The sequence below is a fragment of the Brachyhypopomus gauderio genome, chromosome 6 (genome assembly GCF_052324685.1).
Source record: "Brachyhypopomus gauderio isolate BG-103 chromosome 6, BGAUD_0.2, whole genome shotgun sequence".
In the NCBI taxonomy this organism is placed as follows: Eukaryota; Metazoa; Chordata; class Actinopteri; order Gymnotiformes; family Hypopomidae; genus Brachyhypopomus; species Brachyhypopomus gauderio.
Genome location: NC_135216.1, coordinates 26,417,660 through 26,431,862, shown reverse-complemented (window position 1 = coordinate 26,431,862; position 14,203 = coordinate 26,417,660). Strand labels below are relative to the sequence as shown.

Below are 14,203 nucleotides of genomic sequence, written 5' to 3'. Positions count from 1 at the left end.
TGAGAGTGAACACTTACCTGGCCAGTATGTAGAGTGTAAGTGTGAACACTTACCTGGCCAGTATGTAGAGTGTAAGTGTGAACGCTTACCTGGCCAGTATGTAGAGTGTAAGTGTGAACACTTACCTGGCCAGTATGTAGAGTGTAAGTGTGAACGCTTACCTGGCCAGTATGTAGAGTGTAAGTGTGAACACTTACCTGGCCAGTATGTAGAGTGTAAGTGTGAACGTTTACCTGGCCAGTATGTAGAGTGTAAGTGTGAACGCTTACCTGGCCAGTATGTAGTGTAAGTGTGAACGCTTACCTGGCCAGTATGTAGTGTAAGTGTGAACGCTTCCTGGCCAGTATGTAGAGTGTAAGTGTGAACGCTTACCTGGCCAGTATGTAGAGTGTAAGTGTGAACGCTTACCTGGCCAGTATGTAGAGTGTAAGTGTGAACACTTACCTGGCCAGTATGTAGAGTGTAAGTGTGAACGCTTACCTGGCCAGTATGTAGTGTATGTGTGAACGCTTACCTGGCCAGTATGTAGTGTAAGTGTGAACGCTTACCTGGCCAGTATGTAGTGTAAGTGTGAACGCTTACCTGGCCAGTATGTAGAGTGTAAGTGTGAACACTTACCTGGCCAGTATGTAGAGTGTAAGTGTGAACGCTTACCTGACCAGTATGTAGAGTGTAAGTGTGAACACTTACCTGGCCAGTATGTAGAGTGTAAGTGTGAACGCTTACCTGGCCAGTATGTAGTGTAAGTGTGAACGCTTACCTGGCCAGTATGTAGAGTGTAAGTGTGAACGCTTACCTGGCCAGTATGTAGAGTGTAAGTGTGAACACTTACCTGGCCAGTATGTAGAGTGTAAGTGTGAACACTTACCTGGCCAGTATGTAGAGTGTAAGTGTGAACGCTTACCTGGCCAGTATGTAGAGTGTAAGTGTGAACACTTACCTGGCCAGTATGTAGAGTGTAAGTGTGAACGCTTACCTGGCCAGTATGTAGAGTGTAAGTGTGAACACTTACCTGGCCAGTATGTAGAGTGTAAGTGTGAACGTTTACCTGGCCAGTATGTAGAGTGTAAGTGTGAACGCTTACCTGGCCAGTATGTAGTGTAAGTGTGAACGCTTACCTGGCCAGTATGTAGTGTAAGTGTGAACGCTTCCTGGCCAGTATGTAGAGTGTAAGTGTGAACGCTTACCTGGCCAGTATGTAGAGTGTAAGTGTGAACGCTTACCTGGCCAGTATGTAGAGTGTAAGTGTGAACGCTTACCTGGCCAGTATGTAGAGTGTAAGTGTGAACGCTTACCTGGCCAGTATGTAGAGTGTAAGTGTGAACGCTTACCTGGCCAGTATGTAGTGTATGTGTGAACGCTTACCTGGCCAGTATGTAGTGTAAGTGTGAACGCTTACCTGGCCAGTATGTAGTGTAAGTGTGAACGCTTACCTGGCCAGTATGTAGAGTGTAAGTGTGAACACTTACCTGGCCAGTATGTAGAGTGTAAGTGTGAACGCTTACCTGACCAGTATGTAGAGTGTAAGTGTGAACACTTACCTGGCCAGTATGTAGAGTGTAAGTGTGAACGCTTACCTGGCCAGTATGTAGTGTAAGTGTGAACGCTTACCTGGCCAGTATGTAGAGTGTAAGTGTGAACGCTTACCTGGCCAGTATGTAGAGTGTAAGTGTGAACACTTACCTGGCCAGTATGTAGAGTGTAAGTGTGAACACTTACCTGGCCAGTATGTAGAGTGTAAGTGTGAACACTTACCTGGCCAGTATGTAGAGTGTAAGTGTGAATGCTTACCTGGCCAGTATGTAGAGTGTAAGTGTGAACGCTTACCTGGCCAGTATGTAGTGTAAGTGTGAACGCTTACCTGGCCAGTATGTAGTGTAAGTGTGAACGCTTACCTGGCCAGTATGTAGTGTAAGTGTGAACACTTCCCTGGCCAGTATGCAGAGTGTAAGTGTGAACACTTACCTGGCCAGTATGTAGTGTGTAAGTGTGAACGCTTACCTGTCCAGTATGTAGAGTGTAAGTGTGAACGCTTACCTGGCCAGTATGTATAGTGTAAGTGTGAACGCTTACCTGGCCAGTATGTAGTGTAAGTGTGAACACTTACCTGGCCAGTATGTAGAGTGTAAGTGTGAACGCTTACCTGGCCAGTATGTAGAGTGTAAGTGTGAACGCTTACCTGGCCAGTATGTAGTGTAAGTGTGAACACTTACCTGGCCAGTATGCAGAGTGTAAGTGTGAACGCATACCTGGCCAGTATGTATAGTGTAAGTGTGAACGCTTACCTGGCCAGTATGTAGTGTAAGTGTGAACACTTACCTGGCCAGTATGTAGTGTAAGTGTGAACGCTTACCTGGCCAGTATGTAGTGTAAGTGTGAACACTTACCTGGCCAGTATGCAGAGTGTAAGTGTGAACACTTACCTGGCCAGTATGTAGTGTGTAAGTGTGAACGCTTACCTGTCCAGTATGTAGAGTGTAAGTGTGAACGCTTACCTGGCCAGTATGTATAGTGTAAGTGTGAACGCTTACCTGGCCAGTATGTAGTGTAAGTGTGAACACTTACCTGGCCAGTATGCAGAGTGTAAGTGTGAACACTTACCTGGCCAGTATGTAGAGTGTAAGTGTGAACGCTTACCTGGCCAGTATGTAGAGTGTAAGTGTGAACACTTACCTGGCCAGTATGTAGAGTGTAAGTGTGAACGTTTACCTGGCCAGTATGTAGAGTGTAAGTGTGAACGCTTACCTGGCCAGTATGTAGTGTAAGTGTGAACGCTTACCTGGCCAGTATGTAGTGTAAGTGTGAACGCTTCCTGGCCAGTATGTAGAGTGTAAGTGTGAACGCTTACCTGGCCAGTATGTAGAGTGTAAGTGTGAACGCTTACCTGGCCAGTATGTAGAGTGTAAGTGTGAACACTTACCTGGCCAGTATGTAGAGTGTAAGTGTGAACGCTTACCTGGCCAGTATGTAGTGTATGTGTGAACGCTTACCTGGCCAGTATGTAGTGTAAGTGTGAACGCTTACCTGGCCAGTATGTAGTGTAAGTGTGAACGCTTACCTGGCCAGTATGTAGAGTGTAAGTGTGAACACTTACCTGGCCAGTATGTAGAGTGTAAGTGTGAACGCTTACCTGACCAGTATGTAGAGTGTAAGTGTGAACACTTACCTGGCCAGTATGTAGAGTGTAAGTGTGAACGCTTACCTGGCCAGTATGTAGTGTAAGTGTGAACGCTTACCTGGCCAGTATGTAGAGTGTAAGTGTGAACGCTTACCTGGCCAGTATGTAGAGTGTAAGTGTGAACGCTTACCTGGCCAGTATGTAGAGTGTAAGTGTGAACACTTACCTGGCCAGTATGTAGAGTGTAAGTGTGAACACTTACCTGGCCAGTATGTAGAGTGTAAGTGTGAACGCTTACCTGGCCAGTATGTAGAGTGTAAGTGTGAACACTTACCTGGCCAGTATGTAGAGTGTAAGTGTGAATGCTTACCTGGCCAGTATGTAGAGTGTAAGTGTGAACGCTTACCTGGCCAGTATGTAGTGTAAGTGTGAACGCTTACCTGGCCAGTATGTAGTGTAAGTGTGAACGCTTACCTGGCCAGTATGTAGTGTAAGTGTGAACACTTCCCTGGCCAGTATGCAGAGTGTAAGTGTGAACACTTACCTGGCCAGTATGTAGTGTGTAAGTGTGAACGCTTACCTGTCCAGTATGTATAGTGTAAGTGTGAACGCTTACCTGGCCAGTATGTATAGTGTAAGTGTGAACGCTTACCTGGCCAGTATGTAGTGTAAGTGTGAACACTTACCTGGCCAGTATGCAGAGTGTAAGTGTGAACACTTACCTGGCCAGTATGTAGAGTGTAAGTGTGAACGCTTACCTGGCCAGTATGTAGAGTGTAAGTGTGAACACTTACCTGGCCAGTATGTAGAGTGTAAGTGTGAACGTTTACCTGGCCAGTATGTAGAGTGTAAGTGTGAACGCTTACCTGGCCAGTATGTAGTGTAAGTGTGAACGCTTACCTGGCCAGTATGTAGTGTAAGTGTGAACGCTTACTGGCCAGTATGTAGAGTGTAAGTGTGAACGCTTACCTGGCCAGTATGTAGAGTGTAAGTGTGAACGCTTACCTGGCCAGTATGTAGAGTGTAAGTGTGAACACTTACCTGGCCAGTATGTAGAGTGTAAGTGTGAACGCTTACCTGGCCAGTATGTAGTGTATGTGTGAACGCTTACCTGGCCAGTATGTAGTGTAAGTGTGAACGCTTACCTGGCCAGTATGTAGTGTAAGTGTGAACGCTTACCTGGCCAGTATGTAGAGTGTAAGTGTGAACACTTACCTGGCCAGTATGTAGAGTGTAAGTGTGAACGCTTACCTGACCAGTATGTAGAGTGTAAGTGTGAACGCTTACCTGACCAGTATGTAGAGTGTAAGTGTGAACACTTACCTGGCCAGTATGTAGAGTGTAAGTGTGAACGCTTACCTGGCCAGTATGTAGTGTAAGTGTGAACGCTTACCTGGCCAGTATGTAGAGTGTAAGTGTGAACACTTACCTGGCCAGTATGTAGAGTGTAAGTGTGAACACTTACCTGGCCAGTATGTAGAGTGTAAGTGTGAACGCTTACCTGGCCAGTATGTAGAGTGTAAGTGTGAACACTTACCTGGCCAGTATGTAGAGTGTAAGTGTGAATGCTTACCTGGCCAGTATGTAGAGTGTAAGTGTGAACGCTTACCTGGCCAGTATGTAGTGTAAGTGTGAACGCTTACCTGGCCAGTATGTAGTGTAAGTGTGAACGCTTACCTGGCCAGTATGTAGTGTAAGTGTGAACACTTCCCTGGCCAGTATGCAGAGTGTAAGTGTGAACACTTACCTGGCCAGTATGTAGTGTGTAAGTGTGAACGCTTACCTGTCCAGTATGTAGAGTGTAAGTGTGAACGCTTACCTGGCCAGTATGTATAGTGTAAGTGTGAACGCTTACCTGGCCAGTATGTAGTGTAAGTGTGAACACTTACCTGGCCAGTATGTAGAGTGTAAGTGTGAACGCTTACCTGGCCAGTATGTAGAGTGTAAGTGTGAACGCTTACCTGGCCAGTATGTAGTGTAAGTGTGAACACTTACCTGGCCAGTATGCAGAGTGTAAGTGTGAACGCATACCTGGCTAGTATGTATAGTGTAAGTGTGAACGCTTACCTGGCCAGTATGTAGTGTAAGTGTGAACACTTACCTGGCCAGTATGTAGTGTAAGTGTGAACGCTTACCTGGCCAGTATGTAGAGTGTAAGTGTGAACGCTTACCTGGCCAGTATGTAGTGTAAGTGTGAACACTTACCTGGCCAGTATGCAGAGTGTAAGTGTGAACGCATACCTGGCCAGTATGTAGAGTGTAAGTGTGAACACTTACCTGGCCAGTATGTAGAGTGTAAGTGTGAATGCTTACCTGGCCAGTATGTAGAGTGTAAGTGTGAACACTTACCTGGCCAGTATGTAGAGTGTAAGTGTGAACGCTTACCTGGCCAGTATGTAGTGTAAGTGTGAACACTTACCTGGCCAGTATGTAGAGTGTAAGTGTGAACGCTTACCTGGCCAGTATGTAGAGTGTAAGTGTGAACGCTTACCTGGCCAGTATGTAGAGTGTAAGTGTGAACACTTACCTGGCCAGTATGTAGAGTGTAAGTGTGAACACTTACCTGGCCAGTATGTAGAGTGTAAGTGTGAACGCTTACCTGGCCAGTATGTAGAGTGTAAGTGTGAACACTTACCTGGCCAGTATGTAGAGTGTAAGTGTGAATGCTTACCTGGCCAGTATGTAGAGTGTAAGTGTGAACGCTTACCTGGCCAGTATGTAGTGTAAGTGTGAACGCTTACCTGGCCAGTATGTAGTGTAAGTGTGAACGCTTACCTGGCCAGTATGTAGTGTAAGTGTGAACACTTCCCTGGCCAGTATGCAGAGTGTAAGTGTGAACACTTACCTGGCCAGTATGTAGTGTGTAAGTGTGAACGCTTACCTGTCCAGTATGTATAGTGTAAGTGTGAACGCTTACCTGGCCAGTATGTATAGTGTAAGTGTGAACGCTTACCTGGCCAGTATGTAGTGTAAGTGTGAACACTTACCTGGCCAGTATGCAGAGTGTAAGTGTGAACACTTACCTGGCCAGTATGTAGAGTGTAAGTGTGAACGCTTACCTGGCCAGTATGTAGAGTGTAAGTGTGAACACTTACCTGGCCAGTATGTAGAGTGTAAGTGTGAACGTTTACCTGGCCAGTATGTAGAGTGTAAGTGTGAACGCTTACCTGGCCAGTATGTAGTGTAAGTGTGAACGCTTACCTGGCCAGTATGTAGTGTAAGTGTGAACGCTTCCTGGCCAGTATGTAGAGTGTAAGTGTGAACGCTTACCTGGCCAGTATGTAGAGTGTAAGTGTGAACGCTTACCTGGCCAGTATGTAGAGTGTAAGTGTGAACACTTACCTGGCCAGTATGTAGAGTGTAAGTGTGAACGCTTACCTGGCCAGTATGTAGTGTATGTGTGAACGCTTACCTGGCCAGTATGTAGTGTAAGTGTGAACGCTTACCTGGCCAGTATGTAGTGTAAGTGTGAACGCTTACCTGGCCAGTATGTAGAGTGTAAGTGTGAACACTTACCTGGCCAGTATGTAGAGTGTAAGTGTGAACGCTTACCTGACCAGTATGTAGAGTGTAAGTGTGAACGCTTACCTGACCAGTATGTAGAGTGTAAGTGTGAACACTTACCTGGCCAGTATGTAGAGTGTAAGTGTGAACGCTTACCTGGCCAGTATGTAGTGTAAGTGTGAACGCTTACCTGGCCAGTATGTAGAGTGTAAGTGTGAACACTTACCTGGCCAGTATGTAGAGTGTAAGTGTGAACACTTACCTGGCCAGTATGTAGAGTGTAAGTGTGAACGCTTACCTGGCCAGTATGTAGAGTGTAAGTGTGAACACTTACCTGGCCAGTATGTAGAGTGTAAGTGTGAATGCTTACCTGGCCAGTATGTAGAGTGTAAGTGTGAACGCTTACCTGGCCAGTATGTAGTGTAAGTGTGAACGCTTACCTGGCCAGTATGTAGTGTAAGTGTGAACGCTTACCTGGCCAGTATGTAGTGTAAGTGTGAACACTTCCCTGGCCAGTATGCAGAGTGTAAGTGTGAACACTTACCTGGCCAGTATGTAGTGTGTAAGTGTGAACGCTTACCTGTCCAGTATGTAGAGTGTAAGTGTGAACGCTTACCTGGCCAGTATGTATAGTGTAAGTGTGAACGCTTACCTGGCCAGTATGTAGTGTAAGTGTGAACACTTACCTGGCCAGTATGTAGAGTGTAAGTGTGAACGCTTACCTGGCCAGTATGTAGAGTGTAAGTGTGAACGCTTACCTGGCCAGTATGTAGTGTAAGTGTGAACACTTACCTGGCCAGTATGCAGAGTGTAAGTGTGAACGCATACCTGGCCAGTATGTATAGTGTAAGTGTGAACGCTTACCTGGCCAGTATGTAGTGTAAGTGTGAACACTTACCTGGCCAGTATGTAGTGTAAGTGTGAACGCTTACCTGGCCAGTATGTAGTGTAAGTGTGAACACTTACCTGGCCAGTATGCAGAGTGTAAGTGTGAACACTTACCTGGCCAGTATGTAGTGTGTAAGTGTGAACGCTTACCTGTCCAGTATGTAGAGTGTAAGTGTGAACGCTTACCTGGCCAGTATGTATAGTGTAAGTGTGAACGCTTACCTGGCCAGTATGTAGTGTAAGTGTGAACACTTACCTGGCCAGTATGTAGAGTGTAAGTGTGAACACTTACCTGGCCAGTATGTAGAGTGTAAGTGTGAACACTTACCTGGCCAGTATGTAGTGTAAGTGTGAACACTTACCTGGCCAGTATGCAGAGTGTAAGTGTGAACACTTACCTGGCCAGTATGTAGAGTGTAAGTGTGAACACTTACCTGGCAAGTATGTAGAGTGTAAGTGTGAACTCTTACCTGGCCAGTATGTAGAGTGTAAGTGTGAACACTTACCTGGCCAGTATGTAGAGTGTAAGTGTGAACACTTACCTGGCCAGTATGTAGAGTGTAAGTTTGAACACTTACCTGGCCAGTATGTAGAGTGTAAGTGTGCTGCAGTACAGAGTGACCACATCTTCTTTAAAAAGGAAAGAAAAAATACAGAAAACTAGGGTTTGAGTTAGGGTTACAGTTAGGGTTAGCGTTAGGTGTCTCGAATAAGGATTTTTTCACACTGTAAGTCTGTGTAAAAAATCAGTAAATCAAAGACATAAAGAACACACAGAAAACACAGGAATGAGTAATTGAATGAGTGAAAACAAAGTTCTAAGATAAATGTGATTGTTATAAGAGCAGATATAGTATGTGTGTGTGTGTGTGTGTGTGTGTGTGTGTGTGTGCAGGTTCAGTATGGTGGCGTTCTCTGGGGAGGTGCAGGTGTGGCAGGCGGACCTGGTGGAGGCCACACACACGCGATGTAGAGACGCAGTGAAGTGGTTGGGCCAGCTGAATACACACGGAAACACATCCATCCTACGAGCCCTGCAGGTACACACACATACACACGCACACACATACACACGCGCGCGCACACACATACACACGCACACACACACATACACACGCGCGCGCACACACACACACACACGCACACACACACACACACACATATATAAACACACACACATACACACATACATACACACGCATGCACACACACATACACACACAAACATATACACACACACACACACACACAAACAAACACATACACGCACGCACACATAAACACATACACACACAAACATATACACACACACACACATAAACACACATACATAAACACACACATACACGCATGCAAACATACACACACACACACACACACACAAACAGTCCAATACTTTGTCAGTGACTCAGCACTGACAGACACTCTGTATGAGTGACTCAGCATGTGTATTAGTGCTGAGTCATGCAGCCAGACAACTGTGTGAGTTTGAGGCGGCTCAGACTGACTAATGTCTGCTGCTTCACACGTTCCCCAGGTTCAGATGTGAGCCAGCGTCATTCACTTCACGGCTATTTACATCATGTGGAATGAGGGTGTAACAATAGTGTCGAAGTAACTGCTTCACTGGGCTTCACCGGGCTTCGAAACAAATGAATCAAACTGAGTTTGTTTTGTTTCCCGCTGCCTTCACACCGTCACACCAGGCAGCGTGTGCGTTTGGGGACTCGGTGGGGGTGTACGTGGTTAGTGACGGGAAGCCCGACTGTAGCCGCCATCGGGTGCTGACGGAGGCGGAGAGGCTGGCGGGGGATGAGAAGTCCATCACCATTCACACCGTCTCACTCAGCAGCCTCGACAGGTGAGTCTCCGTGGCCTCCATATGAGCCATACGTACAGGAGGAGTACGGTGATCACCACGTACAGGTGGACTATTAAAGACTAATGCTGTTCATAACTAGTGAAGCTAATAGCCATAAATGAGTCACCAGTGGAGACGAGGTTGCCTCCTAACTGCTGTCTTCTCTCATGCCTTTCATGCTAGGCACTTTAGCATTTCTGGTTAACTTCAGTTTCTTTAAAGTCTTATACTGATTTAAGAACAGAGCGATGACCATATCCCCATCAATAAGCAGTCAGCTATCGCGATAAGCACTGAAGGATGATGGGAAGGTTAAACCAGCAGGTCCTGTTTCTGGGGGAGACACGGAGACCCCAGGCCTGCAGCTCCGAGCACCTGTCCCACGTTCCCTGGTCTGTTCCAGCACAGCCAGCGACTTCCTGAGGAGTCTGGCCCACAGGACGGGAGGTCGATTCCACCAGACGCCTTCACACGCCGACACAGATGTGGCCAATCAGCTCCTGGCCCAGGGGTTCAGGGAGAGAGAGGTGGGATGGCCAAAGCCGTACACGACGTCAGGGGGAAACACTACTGCTACATATGCTGTTACATGCTCTTCAATAAAGTTAGAAGATATTATAGTACTAGCCTCAATATAATAATTTATATAGCATTTAATACTGGCTGTGTAAATGCATCTGCATTGTACAGTTTTCATGTTAGCATTATTATGTCCGTTGGGGCTAGAGTGAGGGAAAACAAAATAAAAGTCCCCTGATTAAACGGAGCGTGTCCTATCTGAGTCGTGTCTTTCCCACCACAGGGCGATGTTCTGCCAGCTTTTGAAGGTGATGATCTCAGGAGACTGAAAAATGAGATGGAAAAGTTGAGAATGTTCCAGAAACAAGCCAAAGCTTTCAGGTTTGTGTGCTTTGGTCTCGTACTCATTTTATATACGTATGTGAGCATGGCCCAGCAGTGAATGTGAAGTGCTGAATCTTTATTATTATTATTATTATTATTATTATTATTATTATTATTATTATTATTACCTTTATTTAACCAGGGTACTTCCCTTTGAGATGATCAATCTTTTACAAGGGTGTCCTGTCCAAGACAGCAGTACAGACAGGACTTTACAGGGAATACTGGAAACATAATACATTACATAATTATAAAATCCACAAACCTCCGTGGTAAAACAACACAAGCATCAGTCCTAACAAACAAGGACACTGAAATCAGGAAAACCTCCTACAACCTAATGCACCTGCCTATGCATTATCAGGAATTGTCCTGAACTCTTGAAGTGTTTCTGTTATTAATCAGCTTGTTGCTTGTTTTACAGGGAAATAATATTGGAGAGGTACCCAGAAGCACCCGAACCAAAATAAATAACACATATTGCAGAACTGAGTATTTTTTTTCTGTAAAACATTTAAGTAATGAGTTTATTTAATAAATATTGCTCCCAATGCTACTTCTGTGTGTATGTGTATATTTTTATGTGTATAGTCATTTCTGAATCTATTTGAAGTGCTTTATTTTCTTAAACTATAATACTGTACATTTTACATGATATTTCAGTTCACTATAAAGCAAAAGGCCTGAGGTTTTATTGTACTAGCCCACTGTGAGCATAGACCTACTTTCTGATAATACTCTTATTGACTTGATCACACCTCAAATTATTTTGCTGCTATCGGGATCAGTTAGTATTAGTCATTGATGATTTATTACACCCCAAGTTAATACCTATACACTGTAAAAACAATTACAGCAGGGTTTCCAGCTATTTACTGTAATTTGTACAGTTTCTTTACTGTATTTTAAATTACAGTTTCTTACTGTTGTATTAAATATATTAAAATACCATGAATTTCAGTAAATACAGTAAATATGTCTTCAATCAAGAGGGACAACTTTGTACAAGGACAGAAAGGTATGGTGAAGAATTACTAATGGCATTCCCCACACCATGTACTCAGGCAAGGGGTAGTAATCTAGCAGATTCTTGTGGTTAACACAGTACATTTTCCCTAATGGTTTAAGACTATAAGCACCCATGTCAGGAAGACGCACAGCCTGATTCTCCTCTGTAATAAAATGTATTTCTAAACCCTCATGAATGAGAATTACTTTAATTTTTCCCACTACAAGGCCTTCTTGTTCACCAATCAAGATGTACATGTTCTTTTTGTATTTTGTGCCCTTCACTGTAACTTCATGTGCTATCTCAGTGTTGAGAGACTCAAAAGTTGAGATGCGAAACTGATTGTCTAATCTCATCATTATAGTCACCTAAAAAAAAACTCTGCGCTTTTGACCACAGCAACATCTGCTGGAAAAAAATTCCAGCATAAAGAAATGCCTGCAACAGCTGATGTCTCTCTGCTAGGGTTCCACAAAGATTTTTAAAGTTGTGTAATTTTCTGGCACATTGCTTAAAATATGTATGTTTGCTCTCAAATCTTAAAGTCCATAGACGTATGAGAGGCCCAAAGTGAATGATCAGCTCAGGATAATGACTAAAGTAATGATGCTTGGGTTTTAGTGGTTGAGTGGGAAAGGCTTGCCATCGAGAATACAGATATTCCTCCATGAGAACTCCTAAATAGGCTACTTGACCAGTAAAAAATACCTGGTGCACATATGAGCTCAACAATCTTTCTTAGATGCAAAATCAGCCTCCATATTTCACTGTCACTTGGATTACTGATTTTGTCTCCGATTAAGACTGGCAGCATGCTGAGTAAACACCAGTTTTGTGCAGCATGGCCAGATAGCTTTTCTCCCCCTGCACTAACCTCACTGGGTTTGTTGTTACCATCATTACCCAAGTACTTGAATTGATTTATCCGTTGATTCAGTTCCCTATATGTGAATTGCTTGTCCACTGTTACAAGATAACAAATGTATAATGCCAAATCAGAAGATACAACCCCTTCAAAAAGGTCGTGACCAAGACACGGAGGTAACCCTGGCTGACACACATGAAAATAGCTTAGTTGATTAAACACAGAATCAAATTTGACACCACCACTGGAACTCAAAGCTGCATCATCACTCAGAGACTGGAGGTGGTCTCTATGTAACTGCACTGTTCGCTTACTGCCTTCGAAAAGAGGATCTGCTGGAAAAGTTGCTCTGTCAATGGTACAATACCTACAGAATTATTCCTATATTATGTGCACCTAGATTGTCCCCAACAATGGATCACAATATTCCCTTGCAAACCTGTCCATCAGGAAAAGCAATGCCGCCCATTTCTAGATCTTTAAGATCTTTTATCAGGGCACCCAGGGCTTTATCTTGACCAAAATGCTTGAAATCCTGCTCTCTGCAAAGTAGAACAAACTGCAGTTGGTCAATGCTTGATCTATGATGTGGTCCAATATCTGCAAGAGTAGCATACACACAAAGTATTTTGTGTTTCTTCTTCCCAGATCCCAGAGGGTTGGCTACTTCTAAGTAGGGCTGAACGATTAATTGCATTTGCGATAATCTCGCGATATTTTAAAACGCGATTCTCTAATCGCATAGGCTGCGATTTAAACTGGTCACGTGACTTGGGAGCGAGCCGAGCCGAGGACGAACGGAGCAAACCCGAGCAGGAGGCAGAGAGGTGGAGAAGTGAAGTTAACACAGCGCACTTTAACTTGCACAATGGCTTCAGGCTCGACAGAAGCTGACACAACTGAAAGTCTAATACCAAAGAGGGGCAGCACATCAGTTGTGTGAAATTACTTTGGCTTTTAAAAAGATGCTGCTCAACGTCAGGTACCCTGCAAAACTGCCTTGCTACTGTTACTATGACGCGAGGAAACACTACAAACCTTCTTCAGCATTAACAAAACACCACAAAGCCTCGTATGATATTTGTAAGGCTAAAATGCCAACGACCAGTGCTGTATCTTCAAATACGCAAAAGTGTTTCTCTGCGTTTATACAGCCTTAGTATGCGGTGAGCAGCGAAATACCGTAAAATCACGCATATAGGTGCAATAAGATTTAAAGCGCGGATGAATCACAAAAGCGCGGATAGCTTGACCGCGATCCAGCAGACAGGGTTCACTGACCGAACCGTTTGAAAGTGTAACTCCTTATGGATATAATTCGAAGCGGCACACTGAAATAACTCGGGCAGTAACGGAGTTCATAGCGAAAAACATGATGCCTGTTAATATAGTGAACAAGCCCGGCTTCATGGCTTTGTTAAACACACTGGATATGCGCTACCAAACGCCCTCACGCACATATTTTAGCCAAGTTGCTATACCTGCAGGGTTGCCAACTCTCACGCATTGAGCGTCTAAAAAGTTACTAGTTCGCTCTGGCACCAACCACAGGCGATCGATCGATCGCGATATAATAATAATAAATTTTGTCCATTTTACACCGCCCCGATAACAACAAATTACGTTCGCCACCCACTCCAGGTTCAAGTCTCACTCCAAGCAATCTTGAAAAGTTGGCAACCCTGTATCTGAGCTGTATAAAAAATGCCAAAACAGAGTTTCCTGAAAACAGTGGAAAAAAATCGCGATTTTAAATCGCAATCGCAATTTATAGATAAAAAATTGCAATTAGATTATTTTCCAAAATCGTTCAGCCCTACTTCTAAGATATCCTGATATAGGATCAATCCAAATGAATCCTCTGCATGAAACAACACATTTTCTGACAAGTGTTTTTCATCCCAAACATCCTGAAGGATATCTTTAGCTTGGAATGATGTGGACACTTGTTTACGATGTTCCCTAATTGAGTCAATCTGAAATAGAGACTTGATAGTTTCTTTAATTGGAACATACCGTGCAAAACATTCTTCGCCTGCCTCATTCTGTTTTCCT

At 44.2% G+C, this 14,203-nt stretch overlaps 1 protein-coding gene across 13 annotated transcripts in view; it reads left to right on the top strand.

Annotated features, from left to right (window-relative positions):
* The window catches only part of vwa3a (von Willebrand factor A domain containing 3A), a 31,617-nt gene extending 20,801 nt beyond the window's left edge, over positions 1-10,816 (top strand). For 3 of the 13 annotated variants that reach the window (XM_077010143.1, XM_077010142.1, XM_077010146.1), the window contains 4 exons: positions 8,406-8,550; positions 9,217-9,371; positions 9,775-9,898; positions 10,174-10,367. In XM_077010143.1, coding sequence (XP_076866258.1) covers positions 8,406-8,550; positions 9,217-9,371; positions 9,775-9,898; positions 10,174-10,332 — 583 coding nt within the window. In that variant the 3' untranslated portion in view covers positions 10,333-10,367. Of the gene's footprint in view, positions 1-8,405; positions 8,551-9,216; positions 9,372-9,692; positions 9,899-10,173; positions 10,368-10,698 lie in introns of those variants that run through there. The other 10 variants (XM_077010147.1, XM_077010144.1, XR_013131967.1 and 7 more) reach the window with 9 other exon arrangements.
* The last annotated feature ends 3,387 nt before the right edge of the window (positions 10,817-14,203 follow it).